This window comes from Panthera pardus, unplaced genomic scaffold (assembly GCF_024362965.1).
Source record: "Panthera pardus isolate Hobbes unplaced genomic scaffold, ASM2436296v1 HiC_scaffold_12, whole genome shotgun sequence".
Classification (NCBI taxonomy): domain Eukaryota; kingdom Metazoa; phylum Chordata; class Mammalia; order Carnivora; family Felidae; genus Panthera; species Panthera pardus.
This window is the reverse complement of record NW_026526677.1, coordinates 46616964-46642108: the sequence shown is the minus strand read 5'-3', so window position 1 is coordinate 46642108 and position 25145 is coordinate 46616964. Positions and strand designations below refer to the sequence as shown.

The following is a 25145-nucleotide window of genomic DNA, read 5'->3' as shown; positions in this document are numbered from 1 at the left end:
CCCTGTCCCCAGCAGGCTTCCCAAGCTTCTGGACGGGGGAGCAGGTACCCTGCAGGGCCTGTTTATTCACACCATCTCTCTAGACCCTCTTCTCCTCCCAGCAGATGAGCCAACCTCCCCCAAGAAGCCCAAGAGTGTTCTGGAGCCAGAGCCCAGTGATGTGGAAGGTGGAGCCATCTCTCTCCTGCCTTCTGAGTGGACCTCAGTGAGGATCAGCCCTGGGGAGGACGTAGTTGGACAAGACATGATGGCTGTGTGTGTGCTGGTCAACAGTGATGACAGCAGGTATGCTCAGGCTGCTGCAGGCTGGGGACAGAAGAGGGACTAGACAAGGAGGACAGCATTTAGAGGCTGGCCTTCTCTCCATTCACTGGCAGTGTGGCCTCTCTATACCTCTATGTGCTCATCCCTAAAATGGGGACAATCGTAACACCTGTCTCATGGACAGTTGTAAGAATCTAACAATTAATATATGGAAAGTGTATGGAACAATGCCTGGCACATCATAAACACTGTTAAGTGTTAGCAGTTGCTATTTTCTCAAAGAAGGGACAGGCTCTGGCCCCACTGTCTTCTCTCCAAAAGGCAATTGTCATGATGGCTGCATCACGGGGTGCCGAATGGGTGTCACTGTCACAGTAAAATGTAAGATGGCAATGCATGGTGATGGGGAGGCTAGGCTGGGGACTGGAAGAGGCATGAGAAGTGAATCTCTGCTGCCCTAGAGGAGTATTTCTCAGAATGCCATCCTTCCCACCAATACCAGAACCACACAGAGTGGTCGTTAGGAGTGCAGACTCCAGGCCTCCCCGGGATGCTGAATTCACTCAGGAGGTCAACCAGCAATATGTACTGATTGTTCGTTATGTTCTAGACTCTGAGGGCATAGCAGTCACCAACATAAGACAAAGGCCTTGCTCTCACAGGGCTTTCTTTCAAACTGGGTAGACAGCCAGCAAACAAGCAAATAGTTAACAGGAAAAATATCTCATATGTTCCTGCTAGAAGGATAAAATAAGAATGTATGATAGAAAGTGACTTGTCAGCTACTTTAGAATAGGTGGCCAGAAAAGGTCTCTTGTATCAGTTATCTATTCTCACAATCATGCTGAGTAACGAAACACTCCAAAGGTTGGGGTGTCAAACAACCACTATTTATTACACTTAGGATTTTGTGGGCTAGCAGGCTCAGCCCTGCAGTTCTTCTGGTCTCAGTGAGCTCCCTTGTGAATTTGGGCCAGCAGGGTCCCACTTGCTTCTGGAGCATGGCTAACTGTCAGCTGGGGTTCCAGGGAGCTGTTGGCCATGGGTCTTTCCTCCTCCAACAGGCAGCCCAAGCTTATTCACATTGTCCCATGAGAAAGCAGAATGTGCAAAGTCTCTTGAGGTCTTGGCTACCCCTATCACATTAGAATGGCCACAACAAGTCACAAGGCCAGCCAGGATTCAAGGGGTAGGGAAATTGGCTCCACCATTATGGGAGGAGCTACAAAGGTCCATTGAAAAAGGGTGTGGATCCAGGAGGGGGATGATTGCAACTGTTTTTTGCCAACAATCTACCACAGCCTCCATGAGGAGGTGACATTCAAGCTGAGAATTGTTGACAAGAAGGGACCACCATGTGAAGACTGAGAGAAGTGGCATCCAAGCAGTGGGATGCTAGTACTTAGGCCTCTGGGTGAGTGTGGCCCAGTGTCTTCTGATGTGGCTGGCATACAATGAGGGGAAGGAGAGTACGATACCCGAAAGTAAGGCAGGAGTAAGGTTTAGTAAGACAGGGCACGGAGTTCAAATTTTATTCTAGGTCTAATTGAAAGCCATTAGGTAACTCTTAAGTCAGAAAGAGACATCTTATTTCCAATATCCAAAGATCAGCAGGCCTTGGTATGGAAAATGCATGGAGCAGAGATAGGTAGGAGCAGATGTAGGGAGGCCAGGTGGGAGCCTGTGGCTCCAGTAAGAGATGAGAAACTTGGGCCACAGTCAGGAGCAGAGGAGAAGATATGCTGATGGACTGAATGTGAAGGTGAGAGAGAGTTGAAGGGTGGCTCCCAGACTTTGATCTGAGGAACTGGATGAAAGGTGCCATTGTTTCTAGAGTAGCCTTGAGGAGGAGAAGATATCAGGGAAGATGCAGCTTTGTGGAGAAAAGAGTTCTGTTTTGGACCTGGTCGGGGAGTGGGGGGGTTGAGATGTCTATCAGAAGTCTTCATGCAGATGTCAAGCAAGCAGGAGAACAGAGAAGTGTCTGGGAGGCAGGGCTGAAGACCATGATTTCGGGGCCAGTGGCATATGGAGCCTATGAAACCAAGGATGCCGACGAGTTACCTGTGGAGTAAGAATATCTTCTCACAGATAAAGAAGAGCTGAGCCTGGAGGAGAGCCCCAGGACATTTGAACAATCACTGGGCAAGCAGAGAAGGGGCTGGCAAAACCCACAGGAAGGAGAGAAACTAACGGAGGCTGCGTTGTGGAAGCTGAGAGGAGAAAGGAGAAGTTTCGAGAAGGAGGGGGTGGCTCACTGTTTCGGATGAGAATGGAGAATTGGCCTCTGGATTTTCCAACAAGAGGATCAGAAACCTGATTGGAGTAGATGTGGGAGGGATGTGAGGAGAGAAAATGGATACTGCAGTGTAGATAACTATTCATGAGGTCTGGTGTCTTCTGACTCTTGAAAGGCGGCCTAGGAAGATACATTTTAGTAAGTCCCACAGGTGATTGTGACACATGTCTGCATGAGAGCCACTGCCTTGGAGTGCCCTTGGTGATCACTGAGGTGAGAAGGAAGGTCCTGCCCCAGTTCTCACAGCCTTCTGGGCCTCAATTAGACTGGACCATGTCCATCGTAAGAGGCAGAAACCCAACTCAACCCAGCCTAATTAACAAAGCAAATACTTCGTTTCCTTTCACTGGGAAGTCCAAAGGTAGTTCTCTCTCCAGGCAAGGTTGGAACCAGAAACTCAAACAACCACTCTCCACTGCTGCCCCTCTTACAGCGGATTTACAACCATCCCCAGAGAGGCTGTATCCACATGTGGAACTCTCAGCTGCTGAGGGCCTCAGCCCACATCCATCAGTCCGTGCCCATGTACCAAGATCTCAAGGTAGACCTCCAATGGGTACGGTTCACTTTGCATTGCACCTGTGGGACTAATCAGTGAAGAGCACTGAGCTGCCATGACCGGCATGCTTGGGCACCAGGATGGATGGAGAGTCCACCAGGGTACACAGATGGAGAAGGGGCAGTGCCCCAATGGACACACACAGGCTGGACTTATATACATAGAGAATAAATACAAGTGGTCATTAAATTCACAGCCCTACAGGTTTGCGCCTCCCCCAAGCCCCGGGCGGGGGTGGGGGGGAGGGACTGTGTTTTTGCTATCCCTGCTGCCTAAGGATACACTGCTTCTACTTTTCTGCCACTTGAATTCCTGCCAGTCATCCAAGACCCAGAAAAATACTCTCCCTCCAACCCACTAGTCCTCTCTTTCCCCCATCAATTCCCACAGGACACAAGCGGCATTGAAATGCCTGAAGGTTTAGGCCCAGGTCCTAAATGATAAGCTCATCTTACCCCGGAGAGCCAAGGAATCCTGCTCAAGGATCCTGAACGTAGGAGGACCCACCTTCGTGCAAGCACATCGGCATATATTTGCTGGGCTTCGTCCTGCTTGGGTCCGTGCTTATATTTGTTGGCTAGGGCCCCAGAAAGTACCAGAGCCAGGGCAGCTTAAACAACAGAGATGTACTCTCTCGTAGTTCTGGACGCTGGAGGTCCAAGATCAACGCGTTGGCAGGCTTGTTGGTTCCTTCCGAGAGCCGTGAGGGGGAATGGTCTGTTCCAGGGCCCTCTCCTCAGTTTGAGGATGGCTGGCTTCATGTGCACATGGTGTTTCCCATCTATGCCTGTCTGTGTCCAAATCTCCTCTTCTTGAGGGACATCAGTCATAGTGGATGAGGGTCCACCCTAATGACCTCATTTGAACTTAATTGTCTCTTTATAGACCCTATATCTACATGCAGTCACATTCTGAGGCATGAGGGGTTAGGACTTCATATGAACGTGGGAGGGGGGGCGATAACAACGCCTGAGGTAACTACACCACTGTCTTCCCCCAGAGCCCCGTGGTCTGCTGGCCGCACTGATGGGCAGGACACGCTGTGGGCCTGGGGGGTGAACTACTGGGCCCTCCGCTTACCCACTGTCTCCCCTTGTTCCTCCAGCTCTGAGGCAGAGCCAGACTGCAGTGGCAGCGAGGCCTCCAGTGCAGAGCCCCGTGAGGAAAGACCCCGGCGGCCAGAGCCCCCACCCCTACCGCAGCCCCTCACCAGGCACAGCTCCCTGAGGGAGGCCCCGACCAGAGAAGTCTCTCCACACTGCCCTGAGGAGCCCCAAGCTGTGCAAGGTGAGCGGACAGCCTGCCTGGATGGGAGCCAGGCTTGCTTGATCCTGGGGCACAGGGAGGGAGCGGAGACACCCCCCCCCCCCCCACCCGGCAACTGTTTCCTCACGGAGAATGAGGGGCCAGTAGGCCCAGCCCTCAGGCTCAGAGGCAGTGAGGCCAGGGTATATGTGGGGGTGAGGGGACTGGACCCAGGCCCAGCCTCTTGCTCCATAAGAAGCTTTGGAATCTCAAGTGGGGTGTATGGCAGAGGGGCCTGACTGACTGGCTGCGGTGTGTCCTGGGCTGGCAGAGATAAGGGGGGCCCCGGCACCCTCTCGCCTAGAGCAGTCTCCTCTTTGATATCTCTTTAGAGCATTCCATAGCCCCGCTAGAGAAAGATGTGGCTCAGTGCATGGACCACAGCCATCTGGGTGGCACAGCTTCCCTGGGGGCCCCTGGGGACAGCACAGGGCCATCAGCCGTGCTTGGGACACGTGGCACGCACTAAAACTTGACCTGCGCAGGAATAAATACACTCTCACTAAGTACCTGTTTGGTTTTCCCAAACATGGCCCCATGGCATCCTCAGGACAACCCCGCTGGGGTCGGTAAGCTCACCATTTTACCTGTGAGCAAACACACTGTGTTTTCCCTAGGTCTCACGGCTGGTAATCGGTGTGGCTCCGTGCTGGGGCCCTCCGCACCCTAAAAAGTCGTTGCCTTTAGCAGCCCAGCTTGTGTTAATAAAGGTGGCCTTGAATTGAATGTTTTGATTCAGTCAACAGTAACTTGTGACCTCGGGGCTGGGAAGAAGCAGGCTCACTGAAACTTCCCACCTGAGGCACCAACAGCTTCACTGCCCTGGGAGAGCGGGTACTCAGCTTGTCCTGCACACCCCTCTGGTGGCCGAGAGCAGAACTTCCGCCTGAACCGAGAAACAATCTCCCAAGGCTTGGTTTCACAGGAAAACCCGAGCGGGGCCGGCCTCCTGGAAGTTCTGGATTTACCCTCCCCTGTGAGCCTTTTTAAAAAAGGGCACATTGGGGCGCCTGGGTGGCTCAGTGGGTTAAGTGTCCAACTTCAGCTCAGGTCGTGATCTCGCAGTTTGTGAGTTCAAGCCCTGCGTCTGACTCCGGGCTGACAGCTCAGAACCTGGAGCCTGCTTCAGATTCTGTGTCTCCTTCTCTCTCTCTGCCCCTCCCCCACTTATGCTCTGTTTCTCTCTCTCTCTCTCTCTCTCTCTCTCTCTCTCTCTCTCCCTCTCCCTCTCCCTCTCCCTCTCCCTCTCCCTCTCCCTCTCTCCCCCCAAAATAAACATTTAAAAAAAACTTAAAAGTTATTTTTAAATAAGACAAATTGTCATCAGGACGTACTTGTTAAAAACCACTGTGGTGCCGTCCAAAAGGCTAAGCATATGCAGGGGACAGAGCGCTAGCTGTGCTGTGCCCAGCTGAGTGCAGACTGCCTCTGTCTGGTTATGTGTGGCCTCTGTCTCCTCTCCCTGGGCTCCGGCCTCCTCCTTTATAGATATGAAGCCTGCCTGCCTTTCATCCCCTCCCTCCATTTTCTCCTCTCTCCTCAGTTGCCAGGGGATTTTAGACAAGTTATAAAAAAGACATAATACAAAATTACATGTCACTCTCTATAAAAGATAAATCCCCAAGGTCAAGGTTAACAAAACCAGTTTAGGAGTTAGAGACTCCAGCGAGGCAGGCTGTAGTCCTAAATGGTTGCTCTAGTGGGATCATGAATTTCATTCTGAGTTTTCTGGCAGCCAGAGTTTGAAAGGAAACACAATTATTATTCATAATAATATTCATAATTCAAAACAATGTATTGGCTTGTAGCAAGTTTCAGATCTGGTACCACTTTTCCTAGTGCTTCACTCTGTAGAAATTGTCCAGCTCATGTTAAATAGATGGCATTGAGGGATTCAGGAGTCCCTGTCTTGAGCGAGGCTGTCTCATGCAACAGCCCTGGCTGGCAGGTGAGGGCATGGTGGCAAAACATGGCTCAGCAGGAACACTTCTTCCAAGGGGACAGGGCTGCGTCAAGTCAACAAGGCAGTGTGGCCAACGCATTTTGTTCCTGACAGTCTAGTTTGATTCCAGAATGAAATACAGAGTAGACAGAGAAGTGGATAGATGGCATGACGTCCAGGCAATCTTTTATTGATTTCGCCTCCATGCATCATGTTTTTGATCGTTGCTAGGCAGACCACATTGTAAGGTTAAGATCTCTGGTACCATCGAAGTGTGGTGTTTTGTGTTGCTAGTTATGGTGAGTCTGTTATTTTGCGAGATAATATAGGGTTGTTATGTTGTGCATGTTAATGGAGCTTCATGAATCACAATGTTCCCTTGGATAAATGGCTCAGAGCTGAGCTGAGGGAATGCCAAACAAAGCCGAGATACTGCTTTAAGAAGACTCCTGGTTTGCACACCTATGCCCATCCGGCGTTATTTACAATTGCCAAAGGGGGAAATGCCCCCAAGTTCAACAACAGGTGACCAGATAAACAAAGTGTGCGATATTCATATAATGGAATGTTATTCAGTGTTAAAAAGGAATGAAATTCTGACACACTGCCACATGGATGAACCTAAGCCAGACACAAAAGGACAAGCATTGTATGATTCCACTTCTACGAGGTCCCTAGAATAGCCAGATTCATAGAGAGAGAAAGCAGAATGGTGATGACTGGAGGGGGTGGGGCGGATAGGAGTGTGGGGAGTGACAGCTTAATGAGTATCAGTTTGGGATGTAGAAAAAGTTCTGGAAATGGATGGTGGCGATGGTTACACACTGTGAATGTCCCTAAGGCCCCTGAGCTGTAGACTTTAAAATGGTTAAAGTGGTAACTTTATGTTACATATATTTTACCACAATTTAGAGAAAGACTTCTGGGACTACCTTGGCTCATCAAGGAACCTATTGTATCTTCAAAGTTCTTCAGCATAGAGCCTGACCAAGATGATGGCCTGATATAGAATTTAAGCCCTGTGGGGGTGCCTGGGTGGCTCAGTCAGTTAAGCATCTGACTTCAGCTCAGGTCATGATCTTGCGGTCTGTGAGTTCGAGCCCCATGTCAGGCTCTGCACTGACAGCTCAGAGCCTGGAGCCTACTTCAGATTCTGTGTGTGTGTCTCTCTCTCTGCCCCTCCCTGTTCATGCTCTGCCTCTCTCTCTCAAAAATAAATAATAAAACATTAAAAAAAAATTTAAGCCCTGTGTTATCGAGGTTCAGTGGAAAATGTGCAGTAACGCTCCCCTAAGACACCTAGTTCAGTGGTTCTTAAAAATCTTGTTTGAAAGGCAGATATCTAGGTCACCACCTTCAAGAGATTCAGATTCAGTGGATCTCAGTGAATCAAGAGATTCAGATTCAGTGGAGTAGAGCCAAGTGTTTGCATTTTATGTAAGTGCCCCAGCTCCTTCCATGCAGGAGGGCCACGACCTACACGTTGGGGAATCACAGAGGAGCAGCTCAAGAGAGACTGTCTGCGTAAGTGTGTTGTAAAATGCACACCTAGACAATTAAATGAATCAATCAAGTGTATTAGGTTTTGGGCATGAGCTAATTGGAACTGGGGGGGGGGGGGAGGGGGGGGTGGCAGACTGCCCCAAATTACTCTGGCTTAGAAAAGTTGGTATTTATCCATTTTTTTCTGACAATAATTTGACGACAGGATGGCCCAGTGACCTATGGAAGATACTACTCGTTTGTAACAATAAAATGATATCATTCACACCATATGACAAAATACTTACCCTTATTCGTTTTGTAGCAACTCAGGCACTAAGATCTCCAAAAGTGCTCCCTTAAAATAAATATAAATAAAATATAAACTGGGGGCACCTGGGTGGCTCAGTCGGTTAAGCGTCTGACTCTGTCTCTGGTCATGATCTCAACATTTGTGAGTTCGAGCCCCGAATCAGCCTCTGCTGTCAGCAAAGAGCCTGCTTCCGATCCTGTCTCCCTCTCTCTCTGCCTCTCTCTCTCTCCCTCCCTCCCTCCCTCCCTCCCTCCCTCCCTCCCTCTCAAAACTAAAATAAAACATTAAAAAAATAATAAAAAATAAAATATAAGCTGAAAATAAGGGAACCAGGCTTGCTTTATGCTGCTCAAAACGACTGGATCAAATCATTGCCACCCACCCTGCTGTTCCTGCTGTGGTAAAATAGGTGTGCATGTGGTAGAGAAACCAGAGCTGCTCTCACCGAAGCCTGGAAGCTGCAGAAAGTTCTACCTCTTCTCCCCCTTCCCTCCCAGAGCCTCCCAAACCCTTTGGGAGTGTGTGCACGCGTGTCCTGTAAACACCAGGGATGGAAAAATCGCTTGTGAATTGTAGCTACTTCTAGTAAGTTTCATTCCACAAAGAGAAAAGCCGAGGAGAAGCAACAAGAGCTTTAAGCAGTCTTCTGTGTTTCTTGAGAAATTTCGCCACTCTGTGATTGAAAGGACAGCGCAGGTCAGCGAGATGCGGCTGCCCTGGAGTCCTGCTTGCCCCTGACGTACACTGTCCAGCCTGGCCAACCCCGACCTGCGCCTGCGGGAGGAGCGAGTCAGATCCGTAGGTTGTGAGACGCGGAGGCCGCACGCTGCACCTGTCCACACGGCAGGGCTTGATATGACAGCAGGCCTGTGGGACAGGGAAGCCACAGGAGAGAACGGGCTCAAATTGTCTCCAGGTGGAGTCAGGGAAAGAGGGGAGCCAGGGGTCTAAGGAGCTGGAGGATCTCGTCCCCAGGAAAAGAAGCCCCGGAAGTGGCTGCCGCCCGCACCTCGCAGCCTGGCTGACCAGCACCGACGCCCAGCTCTGAGCCCTGGCAGGACTTGGGACTTGGGCCTTCCTCCCGAGATGGGGGCAGGGCGAAGGGAGAGAGAGAGCTGGGCTTTGGCTCCAAACCTTCCCTACGCCATTCTCCCACACCTACATCGCTCTCAGAGCGTCCTTTCCTTCCGTACCACCCAGTCCCACCAGGGTGTGCATTCGTGTGTACGTGTGGCACCCCATTCTACATCTCCAGTATGAAGGTCCACCACAGGGACCCGGAGCCTGAGGCCAAATCTGAGGGCCCAGTGTAGGAAGGAGGTACATCTGCATTTCTCACACCCTAAATGGCCAAGACCATGGGATGTCTTGGGATGTTCGTATTGCTCAGCTAATTCTCAAGACCCAGATGGGTGGAGGGTCTTGAGTACACAGTCCACAGAATCCTGGTTCCCAAAGGGTCTGGAAGGCTCTGGAAGGGAAGGAGGAGAGGAGGTAGAACACTCCGCAGCTTCCAGGCAGGCTTCAATGAGCACAACTCCGGTTTCTCTACTACATAAATGGGACATTGATGTGAGACTCCAGCTTTGAAGAACTGCTCTGTTAACAAGCAAGCGTGTGCACACATGCATGTATGTACACGGGCATGCATGTGTGCACTCAAACAGGTACACACGTATGTTAATTATGGGTGACTTAGAATGATGGCTCATAATCTGAGGCATTTTCTGAATGATGGCAGTACCTGTCGCATAGCAGGGTCTCAATACATATTCGATGAATGACTGAATGAAAAGCTGGAGGTGTGCGTCGTAGGGACAGGGAGATGTGGTCTGAGAATGGTAGGTTATAATTATTGGTCTACAAAACGTGCCACAAGAGAAAAACCCTGTGGTTATTCTGCGAGTTTAACAGACTCTCCCTCCCTCCCCATCTCCCCTGCCCCTTTCTTTTTTCCACCACAGCTCTGCTCCGGGCCAATAGCTTCCAGTCTGTAACTCCCAACAAATACCAGAGCTGCAGAAGAAAATTCCAGTCCAGTGAGTCATGAGCTCTCTGGGAGTGGGTGGGGAGGGACAGGGGCAGTGTCCTCTGGTTCATTCTCAGGGGCAGCTGTTCTCATTCCATGCGTGTCCTCTCTGACCTGGGCTCCTGGATGCGAGCAGCAAGGAAAGAAATAGTAGTTTGGCTTTGTTTCCACTGCTGACTCGGGGAAGCATTTTCCAAGGATTTGGGACCTTCCCTGCCTCTTCAGCTCCTCAGTCTGGAATCATGGAGCCTTACAGCTCTACGGTTGCACCTGGAAGGGGTCTTAGCAATCACTGGCTCCAAGATTTTTGAAACACAGGTGGGGAAACTGAGGTCCAGAGCCTCTTTGTGTTTTCATTCCAGGCACTGGAGTTCGACTGGGGGCATCAGCCGAATGATCTCATGCAGTCATGGGCAAAGCAGTGAAGGAAGCCACACCCACCCACACCCACTCACATACCCGCCCGCCCAGGCACACACACCTGCTGCTTCATCTGAGCAGGCTTTGACCCCAGCGTCCCAGAGAAGAGCAGGGCTGGGTGAGGGCCAAGGGCTGCCGCGGATGCATTAGACTCCCACTAGGGGGCGCACTAACCACACGCACGGTTGCACAGCATCCTGGGGCTGGCCACATTCTCTGTGCTGCTCTGCAGCCCTTAAGGAGCAGGCATGCATTCCCTCCCCGGTCCTGAGAGAGGGACAGGGACTCTCAGTCCATTTCCAAGTCCACCTTTGGCCTCCCCCTGCTCCCACACTCCCTCCTGGGCCTTGCTCTGGAAGAGGTGGACCCAGGAAAGCCTTGGGTTAGACAGGGGTTTCTAAAAAGAACCATTGTTGAAGTTGGAACAGAGCACTAGTTAGTTGGCTCCTTCCTTGTGAGTCAGTCCTGACTCCTGGCCCATGAGTCATTCTCATTCTCCCAGCAGCCCTCAGACTCGAGCCCCCCCACCCCACCTTCCTTGGGTCAGGCTGGGATAATGGGTGCCTCTGGGGCTGTACCACAGCTGCACACCTGCAGGCCATTTCACCTGGGGGCACCCTGAAATGGCTCTTGAATCATCTTGCAGTCCCAGGCAGTGAGGGCCACGAGAATAGGGAATGTTTACTGAAGGCCTGAGTCACTTCATTTCCTCAGCCTCCTAGCCCCTCCCCAAATCACAAGAATTCTGCTTCCACCGGTGGGTCCATTTGGGTAGGTGCCATCCAGTGCTTCCAGCTGACTTTAAGGAGTGCCACGAGCACAAGGGGCTCTGCCCTGCTTTTAAGAAGTTCTCGGTCTGGGCTGTGAGCAGCGAGTCTGGGGGCCCCTCCCCCAGCAGGTTAGAGGGTGCTGGAGAAGGCGCGGGAGAGAGAGGACTGCTAACCAGAAGCATGGTTTCTGGGATGGACCTGACGACCTCAATGTGTCTTTAGTTTTCCTAGGTGTTAGTTCTCGGGCCTCTGAGGGCCGGCCTTGAGTTGGGATCGTATCTGTGGGCCTGGCCCAGAGGAGGCACTCAGTTCTAGCTTGCTGAATGAAAGAGAAAATGAGTGAACAAACATATGAACCAAGGAACAAGCCTCCTGCCCCTAGAGGGCGCTCTGAGACCTCAGGAAATTTGAGTATTGCCTAAACACCAAATTCTGGGAAGCTGCACCCTGGAATCCCAGTCTTTGTAAAAATCCTCACGGCCATCTTTTTCGTCCTCTTCATTTTGCCCAAGAGGAAACCCCAGTGGGCAACACTGGTCCTGTAGTAGTGAGCAGAACCTGGGGCACCATCTCCTCGGTCCACTCACTCCCCTGTCAAGGCTGGTTCTGGCCCCAACCCCAGGTGGGAGGACAGAGGGAGCTGTCACCCTCCCCCAGCTGACCATAGTCACCAGAATGGCCTCTAGAATCGAAGGGAAAGGTCACTGCCGGAGGGCCCAGCGAAGAGACAGCTGAGCCAGAGGAGGCTTGGGGGGCTGTAATATGGGCCCTGGTCTGCTTATCAACCCCTTTGCATGATGGGACCAGAAGGGCCAGCAGCACCCAGGACTGAGGCCCTGGCAGAGGGCACAGCAGCCTGGCTGGACCATGCCAAGCCTTCAAGGAAAACAAGAAAGAACCCGCAGAGAAGGATCTGAGGTGGTGAGTGTGGAGTCCCTGGGCTTACAAGTTAGAGAACTCTTGGCCATAGTTGGGGTCCATAGCCCCCTCTGGAACAGGTCAGCAGTTCAGCAGTGTCTTTATTGGGCACAACTCATGTGCATGGGAAGAAGAGAAGGATTAGAGTTAATATTTAGCTCGCGTGCAGCATTTACTTGGCATCCTACACCGGGCACCACTTTTTACCCCATTTTATCCCCTCAGCCTCCCCATGAAGCAACGCTAGACTTCCCGTCTTTCACATGAGGAAAGTGAGAGTCTAAGTAACTTGCTCAGTGTCAGGCAGCTGGTGTGGGTGTGAAGGAGGCGGGCTTCCAGGCTCCCCCTTTGCCATCCTCTGAGGGAACCCTAAAACCTCAGCCACCTCAGGCAGGTGAGATTTCCTGTCACCTCTCAGCTTACCTCTGGTCTTCCCCTCCCAGGTGGCAGCTTGACGGGCAGGCATCCCTTCAAGCCCTGCCCAAGTTGTCCTGAAGTGGGTGTGTGAGGAACATGAGTGCAAAGAGGCCTCACTGGCAGGGGTGGGGGCAGGGGTTAAAGAAAGGAGAGAGGGAGCAGCCTCCGGGTCACGACCTTGCAAACCCCAAGGCTTTCCTGTCAAGTTTGGTTCCCTAGGTGTCCCTGGCACTGTGTCAGAAGGTTCCAGAGAGCTCCTCAGGGGAACAAAGAGTCAGTCTGTTGAGCTGAGGGGACTTTGAGACAAGCTCAGGAGTTTGATTTGGGAGGTAGCTGAGGGAAGAGAATGAGGGGGCAAGGGAGAGGAGGAGAAGGAATTTGGCAGGAATTTGGCAAGCCGAGGACAGGAAGCAAGGCAACAACTGACTCACAGCGTTTGCCTTTTTAGGCTCGAAACATCTCATTGTGGGCCGCAACGGGGGCTGAGGGTTTGGGTGACAAGCTGGCCAGCCGCCTCCCCCGCATGGGCTCCTGGCAGCCTGGGGCCTTCTCCCAGCAGCTCCTTCCTGCCGCCCTCGGATCTGTTCCCCTGAGTTCTCCTCTCCCTCAGAAGCATTCTGGAGGGCTTCGCTTTGGAAGCCTGCTGAACTTGTGTGTGTAGTGACTGTCTTGTCAGAGCCCAGGACTGGGATACGCACTCTGACACACATTTGTGTACAAGGAAAGCAGGACAGAATCCTGAAGAACCCCCCGCCCCTGTGTGGTTCCCCCATGCGGATGGGTCTGGAAAGAACTCTTCTGGGGGTGGGGCTTGGGTTTGGCCTGGCCTGTGTGGGCTCCAGAGCAGGAGTGTCTCACCCAATGCTATGGGGAAACTGAGGCCAGGGGGTTGTATTGAGTTAGGAAGTGAGCTAACATCTGAAGGCTGGACACCTCGGAGGGAAATAGGAATGGGTCAGCTGAGCAGCCAGAAGCAGGGAATCTGACAGGAGTGGTTGAGAGACGTTGGTCCTGGGAGGTCTCTGGGGGATAGACTCTACGTGCTGGAAGGGTTCACAGGAGAGCTGGCTGGGCTGAAGGGTCAGACACAGAGTGGACAAATATGAAAAGGAGCATGGCATTTTCTGAATCCCTCTCAGGACATATTATTGGAATGGTCCCACGTGGAAGCAAAGCCCTCGAGATTTTAGATTTAAGGTTACCAGAGGGCATATTTGTGCACACGTACACACGTGTGTGCACTCGGGAGAGGGAGAGATGGATCTTATAGGCTACAACTGTCACAATTCTGCTGTTACCAGACTCATTGACTCATTGATCCCCAGGGTCCTGGCCACACTCCTTTCTCATGTTGGTCTGAGCACATACACTGCATCTCATTTGTTCCCTGACCAACAGGAACTTGGCATGAACCCCACTCCATATGCTTCAAATGATTTGATACTCATTATAACCTCCCTCCCTAGTGTTCTCTCAAAATCTCAAGCTAACCATCCTGAGAGCCCCTTGGTGCCCATGTGAGAAGGAAGAGCCTGATTCATTAGCAGTGACTACCTACCCTGTCCGTGCCCACAGCTAATGGCCAGGCATCTTGTGGGAAGAGGCCTCAGATGGTTTATTGACCAAGTGAGTTAACGCAGTCCAGATGCCAACCACAATGGCTTTGGGGGAAACTTCAGAGGTAGCCGTCCATTTCCAAGAAACGCCCTGGAGATATCTCAGGAACGTTCTCATGGGAGTGAGAAGTGCAATGGTTCTTAGACTTTTCGTCCTAGGACCTCTTCTCCCCCACAGGCTGTCATTCCTGCACCCATTCCTCAAAGATCAAACTCTGGGCACTGGAGTCTCAGAATCAGTCTCCAGCACCTTCCACCCTCTGGCTGTGTTTATCCAGTTGGAGCTTCTCTTCAAACCTCCACCTTTTCATGATAAAATAACGTAAAAAAACAGCTCTGTAATGGAGAGTATGTTCTTTCCTTGGCAGGTTCGACACCAGTGAACAACAGAAGAACCATGTCACCTTCAGAGGAAGCTGCCCCTCTTTCTTCTTCCTCATTGTTTTCTCCTTCATCTTCTCCTCCATCTTTGTCTTCAGGCGGTGTCCCAGGGAATGTCCTGGATGGCTTCTCCCCACCTCAGGTAAATGCCCCTTGGGGCCCTGCCCCGGTGTTAGGAAGGTGAGCTGCCTGTGCCCCTCCTACCCCCGCCCTTAACTCTGGATTCTTAGCAGTCTGAGGTCCCCCAAGTGCAAAGCCAGGGCCAAGAAATGCCCACCCAGGCCTTTTTCACTTGTGCCCTTCATGAAAGCTCATCCATCCTGCTCCTTCTCAGCCAGCCCCAGGGCACAGCCACTCACTCAGCAGACTCTGTGGGGCATGGACTCTGGGCAGGACTGTGGCATGCGGAGATGCTAGGACATCTGCTCTGCCCTTGAGGGCCTGGCAGAGAACGTTGAGGAGCTCACAGCTGACGGATGGCAGACACGGAACTGAGGCTGCCTTTGACAGCAGCTGAGACTCTTGGAGGTCCATCCCTCTTGAACAGAAAATGACATCACTGAGATACTCAGGTTTGAACTGTATCCTCCAGTATGAGTTTATCAAGCCTCTGTTACCTGCCAGACCCTGGTCTGGGCTCTGGGAAGTAGGGTGCACGAGACAAATCAAGGTACGTGCTCTTGTCAAGCCCCTGTCCTATGACCTGCCCTTAGGCACCAGAGCTTTTAGCAGGGCACAGCCACTTCTAGAATGTCCCTATGTTCTTCCTTTGCCAAGGGGCCAAGTCCCTGCTCACTACAAATGGCTACTTTCTCAGTGGAGCAAGGCATGAGTCAGTTCTAGAAGGGTCAGTGCAAAGTCCTGACGGCCATCTTTCTGCCACCACAGCTCCAGCCCAGAAGGGTAACTGTCTCTCCTTCGCTTAATAGTCTCCAAGGAAGAAGCCTTGGCCTCTCGGTTGTTGGAGGAACACACCTATCTACAGGTGGAATGTTCCCTTAGTAGGAACTGTGGCTAAGTTCGCCTTGGGGCATCTGGTCTGGCCACACATAGAGGCCAGGCCAGCTCTACCTGGCTGGCTGGCTGGCCCAGGAGCTGGTCAGTGCAGTCACCTTCCATTCTGGCTTCCAACCCACCTAATCCAGCACCCAGCAAAGCCTTTGATCACTGCTGATACAGGGCTCTAGGCAGATCCCAGCAGGTCCCAAGGCAGCCACTTAGAATGAAGAGTGGCCCTTTGAAATCATCCTAGGCAGAATTCTTTTTTACTTTGGGGTTTGGAGATCTGAAGCGAGGCAGGGAGGGGGACATGGGCTGAGAAATGCCTCCCCATATAAATAAATGCTGGGAATCCCTAAATACCCATTAATTTTGCCCATCTCCTCTAGGTGATAGATTACAACCTGCCCTCACAGGTCTCAAGAGGTCACTTCAGCCCTTCTACCCCAATCTTTCTGAGGCGCGCCAGAGCCCAGGCAGCACCCAAGGACATGCACCTGTATCTGCCTCATGACCAAGTGCTGGAGCGGGCAGAGTACTGCATGGTGAGGCCCCAGACACCCAGCCCTGCAGAGACGGCTTCTGATGGGTGTCAGGAAACAGAGTCCCTTCTTGGGGATGCCAGAAGCATCCACGGAGGCCCACACCCTGCTAGAGGGAAGGACAGGTGCTTGCCAGACCAAGAGCTATCCCCCGGGGCTGGAGAGGACCCAGGAGAAAGGAAAACAGAATCAGGAAGGAGAGAGGAGGGTGGGTCACAGCTGACAGAGGGGAAGAGGCTGGGCTTGAAGAAGTTAGTCCTCACCCCGGAGCAGAAGACAAAGCTGCTGGACTGGAATGACTCCCTCCCTGAGAGTGTGAGCCTGGAAGCTGGGGCACAACCTGCCCAGAAAAGTGCTGACAGTGGTCGACGAGGCCATGTGCTGAAACCAGTCAGCCCCTTGCTGCTCCCCTGGAGAGTGCGAGAGACCCCGCCAGCCCAGGGAAAGGCTCAGGAGAAGACGGGGACCCCAGCTGAACGGGCTCCAGGGGAGCCAAGCGTCCCTCCACCCAAGTCTCCACTTCGGCTCATAGCAAATGCCATCCGAAGGTCCCTGGAGCCCCTCCTCCCCAACTCCACCAAGCCAGAATCAAAGCCCTTGCCCACCACCCAGCCACACTCCTGCACTCGCTCGTTCAGCCTTCGAAAAACCAGCTCCAGTAAAGACTGCAGCCAGCAGTCCCCAGGGAGAGACATGGCACGCAGGACCTCAGCCTTCTTCTCCTGGGGCTCCCCACCTGCCAGGGCTGCCCAGCCTCCGCACCCTCGCCTTCCTGACCCTGCCTTCCGTACCCACAGTTTGCCCAACCGACCGTCCAAGGTGTTTCCTGCATTAGTGTCCCCATCCTGCCACAAGATGGAAGATGTCCCCACACTCCTTGAGAAAGTGAGTTTGCAGGAGACCTTCCCAGATGCTTCCAGGGTTCCAAAGAGGAAGATCTCTCTCTTCTCCTCACTCAGACTCAAAGACAAATCTTTTGAGAGTTTCTTCCAAGAATCCAAACAAAGAAAGGACCTCCAGGACCTCTTTAGCATCCACAGGGGCAAAGGGGAGCCCGTGGACAGTGCCCAGCCCCTGGAGAAGCTGGCACAGCCTTTCACTAGCACCTGCCTGGAGCAGAGGGTCCATCCTTCTCCAGACAAAGATGCAAGTAAGTGGCTCTTTCCTAACGAAAGTCTGCAGTTCGTGCTGGGCAGTTAACCATTCTTACTGGACTAACAACGGGCATCTTTCCCTTTCTTTTGCTCCCCAAATTAAATTCTGACAAAAGTAGGAAAACTTGAATTTGAAAAACGTGAAAAATTGGGGGAAAAAATTGAATTTGAAATTACATTACAGAAAGTTTTGAAAGAGACAAAGAATCGACCATAATCTCACCACTTTCTCACTCATTATCCATGTATGGCAACTTTTACTAAGTTTTACCCCCAAAATTGTATTTTTCATTTTTTTAAAGTTTATTTATTCATTTTGAGAAAGAGAGAGAGAGAGAGAGAGAGAGAGAGAGAGAGAGATTGAGAGAGAGAGAATGTACGCATGAGCAGGGGAGAGGGGCAGAGGGAGAGAATCTTAAGCAGGCTCCATACTCAGCACAGCCCAATGCGGGGCCCAATCCCATGAACTGTGAGATCATGACCCGAGCCTAAATCAAGAGTCAGATGTCCAGGTGCCACCCAGGTGCCCCCAAATTGTATTTTTTTAATCAACAATATAGCATAACTATTATGACAGTCACACATAGTCTACATAAATGCGATTTAATGGCAGTAGAATGTTATTAACACTAGTGGATATGTTACTTCATTAAATAAATTATTTTTATCTAGAAAATAATAAAACTATTTTTTCGATTTTTTCAATTTTTAGATGTTTATTTATTTTTGAGAGGGAGAGAGAGACAGAGTGTGAGCAGGGGAAGGGCAGAGAGAGGGAAACAGAATCTGAAGCAGGCTCTGGGCTCTGAGCTGTCAGCACAGAGCCCGACGCGGGGCTCGAACTCATGAACCATGCGATCGTGGCCTGAGCCGAAGTCAGACCCTTAACCAACTGAGCCCTACAGGTGTCCCCAAACCGTTTATTGTTTAAATTATGCCTATGAATATATTTATATTTTATATATGTGGTATTGAACGAACATTTTTTATGCATATAGGTTTTTCTTTCCTTTGAATTATTTTTTTAGGATAGGTTCCAAGAAATGAGATTACTGGATTAAAGATGCAAATTTTTTTTTCTTACACTAACATTGTTTCTTAACGGTGTGGATAAAGGATACATGGGGCCTCTCTGTGTTATTTCTTACAACTGCATGTTGTCAGTTTCAATTAAACCGAGAGAAAGGTAACAGTTTATATTCCACCACTAGTGTATGAAGTACCTTTTCCGCCATACTGTCATCTGTATTGTCTCATATTTTAAAAATATTGCTGTTTTACTAGTCAAAAAATGGTGCCTCTTTTAAACTTAGGTTTTTTGTTACTATTTAAAAACAGTTATGTATGTGGTTAACAATGGAAACCTAGGCTTTTTATATTTAAATCTGATTATAATTTTTAAATGATTGAATTAATTAATAAATTGGAAGAATCTGACAATGTGAAAATATATTTTTTAGAAAGTAACATATATTCTCTGTCCCACTCCTCCTTGCCAAAGTTTTGGTATGTATCTTTAGAGACAGTTTAAACACATGATTTATTTTTTTTTTAATTGTTGATAGTTGGTTGATGGCTTTAAATAAACTGTGACTCTCCTGTCCCTATTCTTGAGCAACTTTGTTTTTATTTATTTATTTTTAACTTTTTTCTTTTTTTAACTTTTATTTTGGAACTTTAGTTTTCAAGCAAAAAATTAATTTCCTTCTTTGGTGCCTTAATCAGAAAGCTGTACAGATTAACAAGAGACTTTATTTTCAGCAAAGCTGAGGATAGGCACAAACAGGCTGGAGTTCAATTATACCCTTTATATCACATCGTAAACTTTAATGTGTTGTGCATTTTTTGATAGATAGTACATTTGTGTAGTTTAAAAATAAAAGGGTGTAAAATGCACAAAATAAATAGTCCTATCTCCCTTCCCTGTCCCTGAGCCATCCAGGTCCTATCCTTGATGACAGATGTTATCATCAACCTCTTAGGCATTCTTGCAGACAGAATTCATGCATATAAGAGTAATTTTATAAATAACAATATTTGTTTCTTTTTTTACATTAAGGTAGCATGCTAGCATATCGTACACACTTTGTATTATGCTTTTAATTTTATTTTAGAGATCATTGCATGTGGGCACATAAAGACCTTTCTCCTTTGTTTTCTAGCTGCACAGGATCTCTGCACAGGTGTAGATGTGGATTTAGGTAGCCAGGCCCCCAGGATGGAAAGTCAATTGCATTATCTTTTGCTACTGCAAACAGTGCTGTTGTAATTAACTGAGAACTTAGGCCATTTGTCATATGTGGAGTAGTAGAGGTAGAAATACTGGAACGAAGGATATGTGAATCAGGGATTTTAATCGAGATTGCCAAATCCGCCATCAAAATGGTGCCGGTTCAGCAAAATATAAACGTGTTGTTTCGACACTTGCACTAACCAATGGGCTATCCGATTTTTTTTTCATCTTTACCAATGTGACAGGTGACTGAGTACCTTTTCAATTTAAAAAGTCATTTGTATTTCCTTTTCTATGACCTATTATCTCTTCTATCCAGTTTTCTGTTGTACTGTTGGTATTTTTTCTTAATGATGTGAAGGGACTCTATTAAAAGGGAAATTTAGCCCTTTTGTTGTGACAGGAATTACAAATATTTTTTCCAGCCTCTTGTTTGTTTATGGTGGATTTTGTCACATAAAAGTTTTATTTTTATATCGTTGTTATAAGCAGTTTTTCATTTTATGGCTCCTAGCCTTTATATAATAGTTCAGAAAGTACTTCTTCCAAGTTTTAGAAAAGAATTTTCTTACAGTATCTTTTAGGTTTTCTTGTTTGTTTTTAATTTTTTACATTTCAATATTTATATCAAGAAACAGTCCTAATATAAAATGTGAGGTGTGGATCCAGCCCTGTTTTGGTTTTGTTTTGTCTTAAGCTGTCTCCCTGGTTATTCTAAAATAATTTAGTGACTAATCCATCTTTTCTCTTATGTGAAATGACGTATTTGTCATGTATCAAATTCCTGTACTTGGATGGATTTCCCTATGTGTCAGTACCACACTGTTTTAATTATTTTACTTTATATATTTATACCCTTTTAAATTTATGTATGTACTGTCAGATAGGAACAGTATTCCATGATTGATCCTCTCTTTCAAAATTTCCTGGCTCTTCTTCCTTGTTTGATATTCTATCTGAACTTAGCCTCAGCTTGTTTATGTACAAAAAAAAAAAAAAAAAAGATCCTATGAGTATTTTCATGGCATTAAGTTTACAAACTAAGTTGGCAAGAATTCACAACCCTATGATATAAATTGCCTTTCCATTTGCTCTCTGTTTTATGACACCGCCCCCAGAATATTTTAAACCTTACATCATACAGGTCTTGCATATTTATTAAGTTTATTATAATGTATTTGTTTTTATTATTGCTAGTGTAAATAAGACCTTTTGATATATCTTTCTACTATTGTTTGTATATCTGAAATGTATTGACTTCTGTATAAATACTTTTTGCCCATCCATTGTGCTGCCTTCTACTTGCTTATGAAAGCTTTCCAGTGGCTTCTCCTGGGTCCTCCCTGAATATGCAATCCCAACATCTGTAAATAATGATAATCTTACCTCTTGTTTACAAGACGTATACCTCTAATTTATTTTGTTTCCTTAGTTTCTTTGGTTTCTAGAATCTCCAGAACAGTATTAACTAAAAGTGGTGATGATGGTTTCCTTATGACATTCCTAACCTTAATGAGAATGCACCTCATTAAGGAGAATGTTTTCCCATCTAAGCATGATGCTTGCTTCTGGGTTGACTGGGATATATTTAAACACTTCAAGGAAATTGCCATCTAACCCTACTTTACTGAAAGTATTTTAAATCGTGAATGGTTGTTGAATTTTATCAAATGATGCTCGGCACCCTTCAAGATAATGGTATGATTTTATTTTCTCCATAGTTTGATTAATACTATGAATTATGTAATAGATTCACTGATATTGAACCATCCTTATATTGCTAAAATGAATACCACTTGGTCATGGCATCTTATTATTTTAATATAACTGTTCTGTTTGTTAGTATTTTATTTAAGATTTTTGCATTAAATTCATTCAGAAGATTGGTCTTTACTTCATTTATTTCACATTTAGATGACTTTTGTATATGCTGATTACAATAAGTGGGGGCCAGTGTGTTTTCCTGATTTATTTGTCACGGAGAGCTCTTTCATTTACATTCACTGAGAAATGGTATGACTTCCTTGGCTTGGAACAGAATGAGAAGGTAGAGAATGGAATTAGGTTAAGGCTGACCAGCCTTAGAAATAGTGCCTGGGCCCATTTCATGGAAGAGTTTGTCTTTCTCTCAGGTGTTCTCAGGTCAATATCCTAAGAATGCAAAGATTTTCCCTACCCTATGAGATTAGGCTCAGATTAGTTTCTTTTACTACTTTTTAAATTTATTTATTTCTTAATAAAGGAATTTATTATTCCTTTCATTTCCCTGTCCAGCCCACCAATCACACACATACACACTGACATTGCTCTCTCCACAGTTAACCTGTGGGTACGCTCCCATGCAATGGAGAAAAAGAACCATATCATAACTGAAAATGAGAAACTTTCAAAACGTACTCAAATGGACATACCTCAAACTTATGATCACTTGAATAAATCGGCTGAAATTTAATTTTTCTCTTTTCCACAAAACTTCCTGGGTTCATTGATAGTATACATAAACTTCTCAGGGTCCTTGAATTACTTAGGGGCATAAACTGATTTCAAGCACTTCCCAGTGCCGATTTTATACAAACAATTTTGAATGCGAGGTATCATTCTCATATATAATTAAAGCACCCCGAGAACCTCCTTTTTCTTTTTGCATTAAATCTTTATTGTAGTATAAAATATACACATTAAAGTACACAACTAATGAATTTTTGCAAAGTGCACATTTACTTAAATACGCCTGAGATTAAGATCTAGAAAATCACCAGCACTCAGAAGCCTCAGTCATGCTTCTTCCCACATACATGTGACACCCAACAAAAGTGCTTACCATCTGACTTCCATCATCTCGGATTGCTTCTGCAGTTTTTTGACTTTATAAACGTTGAATCATTCAGTATTGTGGTAGGCAGGATTCTCAGAGGGCCCCATGCTTTCTGCCCTGCAGATCTCATCTTCCTGAGTATGGTGGGAACGTGAACATGATGGATCTCACTCCTGTGATTAGGTTACCAGAGTTTGTGAATGTAATTAAGTTCTAAACCAATTGACTTTGGGTTAATCAAAAGGGAGATTATCCTGGGTAGCCCTAACCTAATTGGAGGAGCCCTTAATAAGGAGGGGGCCCTTCCTGAAACTCACTGGGTGAGAAAGATAGGATCCTGCTGGCCTGGAAAAAGTCAACTGTCATACTATGGGAGGCCCTACGGACAGCGGGCCTCTGAGAGTGAAGATGGGCCTCCAGCAGACAGCCAGCGAGAAAATGGGCCCCATCTCCTATGACCACCAGGAACTGGATGCTGCCAACAACCTGAATGAGCCGGGAGAGAACTCTGAGCTGCAGATGAGACCCCAGCATGGCAGACACATCAATCGTGGCTTTGTGAGACACCCAACAAGAGCATCCGGTTGAGCTGTGCCTGCCTCCACTTTTGACCTATACGACTGTGACATAATAAATGGGTATCATCATAGGTGCCGAATCTGAGTTCATTGCTTCCACAACAACAGAAAATACAAGTATGTATTGTGCCTGGCTTCTTCCGTTAAACATTATTGGCGGGGGCAGGGCGGGGAGGGGGATGTGGGCAGGGTTCAATATTGTTGTAGGCAGCAGTGGTTCATTCTTTGCATTGTCACCTTCTATTCCCTTTTGTGAATATGCCACGATCGTGCATTCTGAAGCTGGGCATTTAGGTGTTCTCAGTTGCTTTTATTGTGAATAATGCTGCTTTGAGCATTCTTATACCTATCACTTGTGTTGGCTATTGTCAAAGATAAAGCCAGATGCCATGAAAGGTGTTAAGGACAGATTTTAACTGATAATACACTATTGCAGCAGAAAAGAGAGTCCAACATGAAGTGAACTCACCTTTGAACTTTACAGAGGTGGCTGGGTGTTCTACAGGGTGATTGAGGGAATAGGGAGGGGCTGAGCAAAGGCTCAGTAGAGTCAAGGAAGTGAAGAATTATAAAGGTTTGGTCGGCATAAATGCTGAATAGGCTAGTTGTGTGTGTTAGCTGGCAATTATTGAAGTTAGGATTCTATCTTCCCATAGAGACTGGGAGACAGAGGTCCTATCCTTCCTGATGATTACCTTTCAAAGGACTGGCTTTCAGGTTCTTGAGAAAGACATTCTTGAGTGGTAGGAGATTCATATACATCTCAAGGGGACCAAGGACTGTAAGAAAGGGCAGTCAGAGCCCTATCAGCAGGTGTTGACTAGAACAAACACTAAATTGCTTTGTCAGTCAGCCTTGAGTTTTCTCAGGTAGGTACTTTAAGGAGGGCTAGGGTTATCTTAGGGATGTGACTTTGAGTTGTTAGAAACTGTTAGTGTTCAAGTCTTTTCGCATAGGAAGAAGTGGGTGGGCTAAGTAATTTATGTTGAGAGTCTATAGTTTTTATAGACTATAAAAAGTTGAGGCCTAGCCACGAAGAAGCTTGCCCAGAGTTTGTTCAAAGAGAGAAGCTTTATCAGGGAACACCTGGGAGTGGATTTGATGCGTGGTAGGGTAGGCATGTAGGTGGTTTGCGTTAGAAGATACCGTCAGACAGTTTTCCAAAGTGGTTGTACGAGTGTTTATACATTCCAGTAGGAAATGAGAGCTACCCTTGACCTACATTCTTGTCAACACTTGACAGTCTCAGTTTAGTTTTATGTTTTGCTCTCACCATGTTTATGAAAGGTATCTCATTGTTTTAATTTGCATTTACCTGATAATGATGTTGCACTACTTTTGACATTTTCTCTCCCTCTTTTTTAAAGTTCATTTATTTATTTTGAGAGAGAGCAAGAAAGAGCACATGAGCAGGGGAGGAGCAGAGAGAGAGGGAGAGAGAATCCCAAACAGGCTCCGCGCTGAACCCGACATGGGGCTCGATCTCACAAACTGTGGGATCATGACCTGAGCAGAAATCAAGAGTCAGGTGCTTAACCAACTGAGCCACCCAGGCATCCTCTATTCAGATATTCTCTTGTATGAAATCTCTATTCAGACCTTTTTGCCCAGACCTCTTGCATAGATGGTCCTTTCCTTATTAAGTTGTAATCTGTGTAGATTCTGGATACAAGTCCTCTGTCAGATACATGTGTTATGAGTATCTTCTCTCCCTCTTAGGCTCACTTTTTCACTCTTTTAAAAAAAAAAACGGGGGAGGGTCAGAGAGAGAGAGGGAGACACAGAATTTGAAACAGGCTCCAGGCTCTGAGCTGTCAGCACAGAGCCGGACGCGGGGCTCGAACTCACGGACCATGAGATCATGACCTGAGCCGAAATTGGACGCTCAACCGACTGAGCCACCCAGGCACCCCTCACTTTTTCACCCTTAAAGGTGTCTATTAATAAACAGAAGTATTTATTCTAATGAAGCCAAATTTATCAATAGTTTCCTTTATTGTTGTTGGTTTCTGCATCCTGTTGATGAAATCTTTCCCTATTCTGAAGTCATAAAGATGTTCTATTTTACTTTCTAGAACTGTGCCGTCCAACATGGCAGCCACTACTGCA

The 25145-nt window shown here is 47.8% G+C and overlaps 1 protein-coding gene across 12 annotated transcripts in view; it reads left to right on the top strand.

Moving 5' to 3' along the window:
* The window catches only part of MICAL2 (microtubule associated monooxygenase, calponin and LIM domain containing 2), a 223961-nt gene that overhangs the window by 154530 nt on the left and 44286 nt on the right, over positions 1–25145 (top strand). For 10 of the 12 annotated variants that reach the window (XM_053899985.1, XM_053899978.1, XM_053899983.1 and 7 more), the window contains 5 exons: positions 102–285; positions 4228–4409; positions 10129–10203; positions 14703–14857; positions 16104–17406. In XM_053899985.1, coding sequence (XP_053755960.1) covers positions 102–285; positions 4228–4409; positions 10129–10203; positions 14703–14857; positions 16104–17406 — 1899 coding nt within the window. Of the gene's footprint in view, positions 1–101; positions 286–4227; positions 4410–10128; positions 10204–14702; positions 14858–16103; positions 17407–22923; positions 22968–25145 lie in introns of those variants that run through there. The other 2 variants (XM_053899986.1, XM_053899979.1) reach the window with 2 other exon arrangements.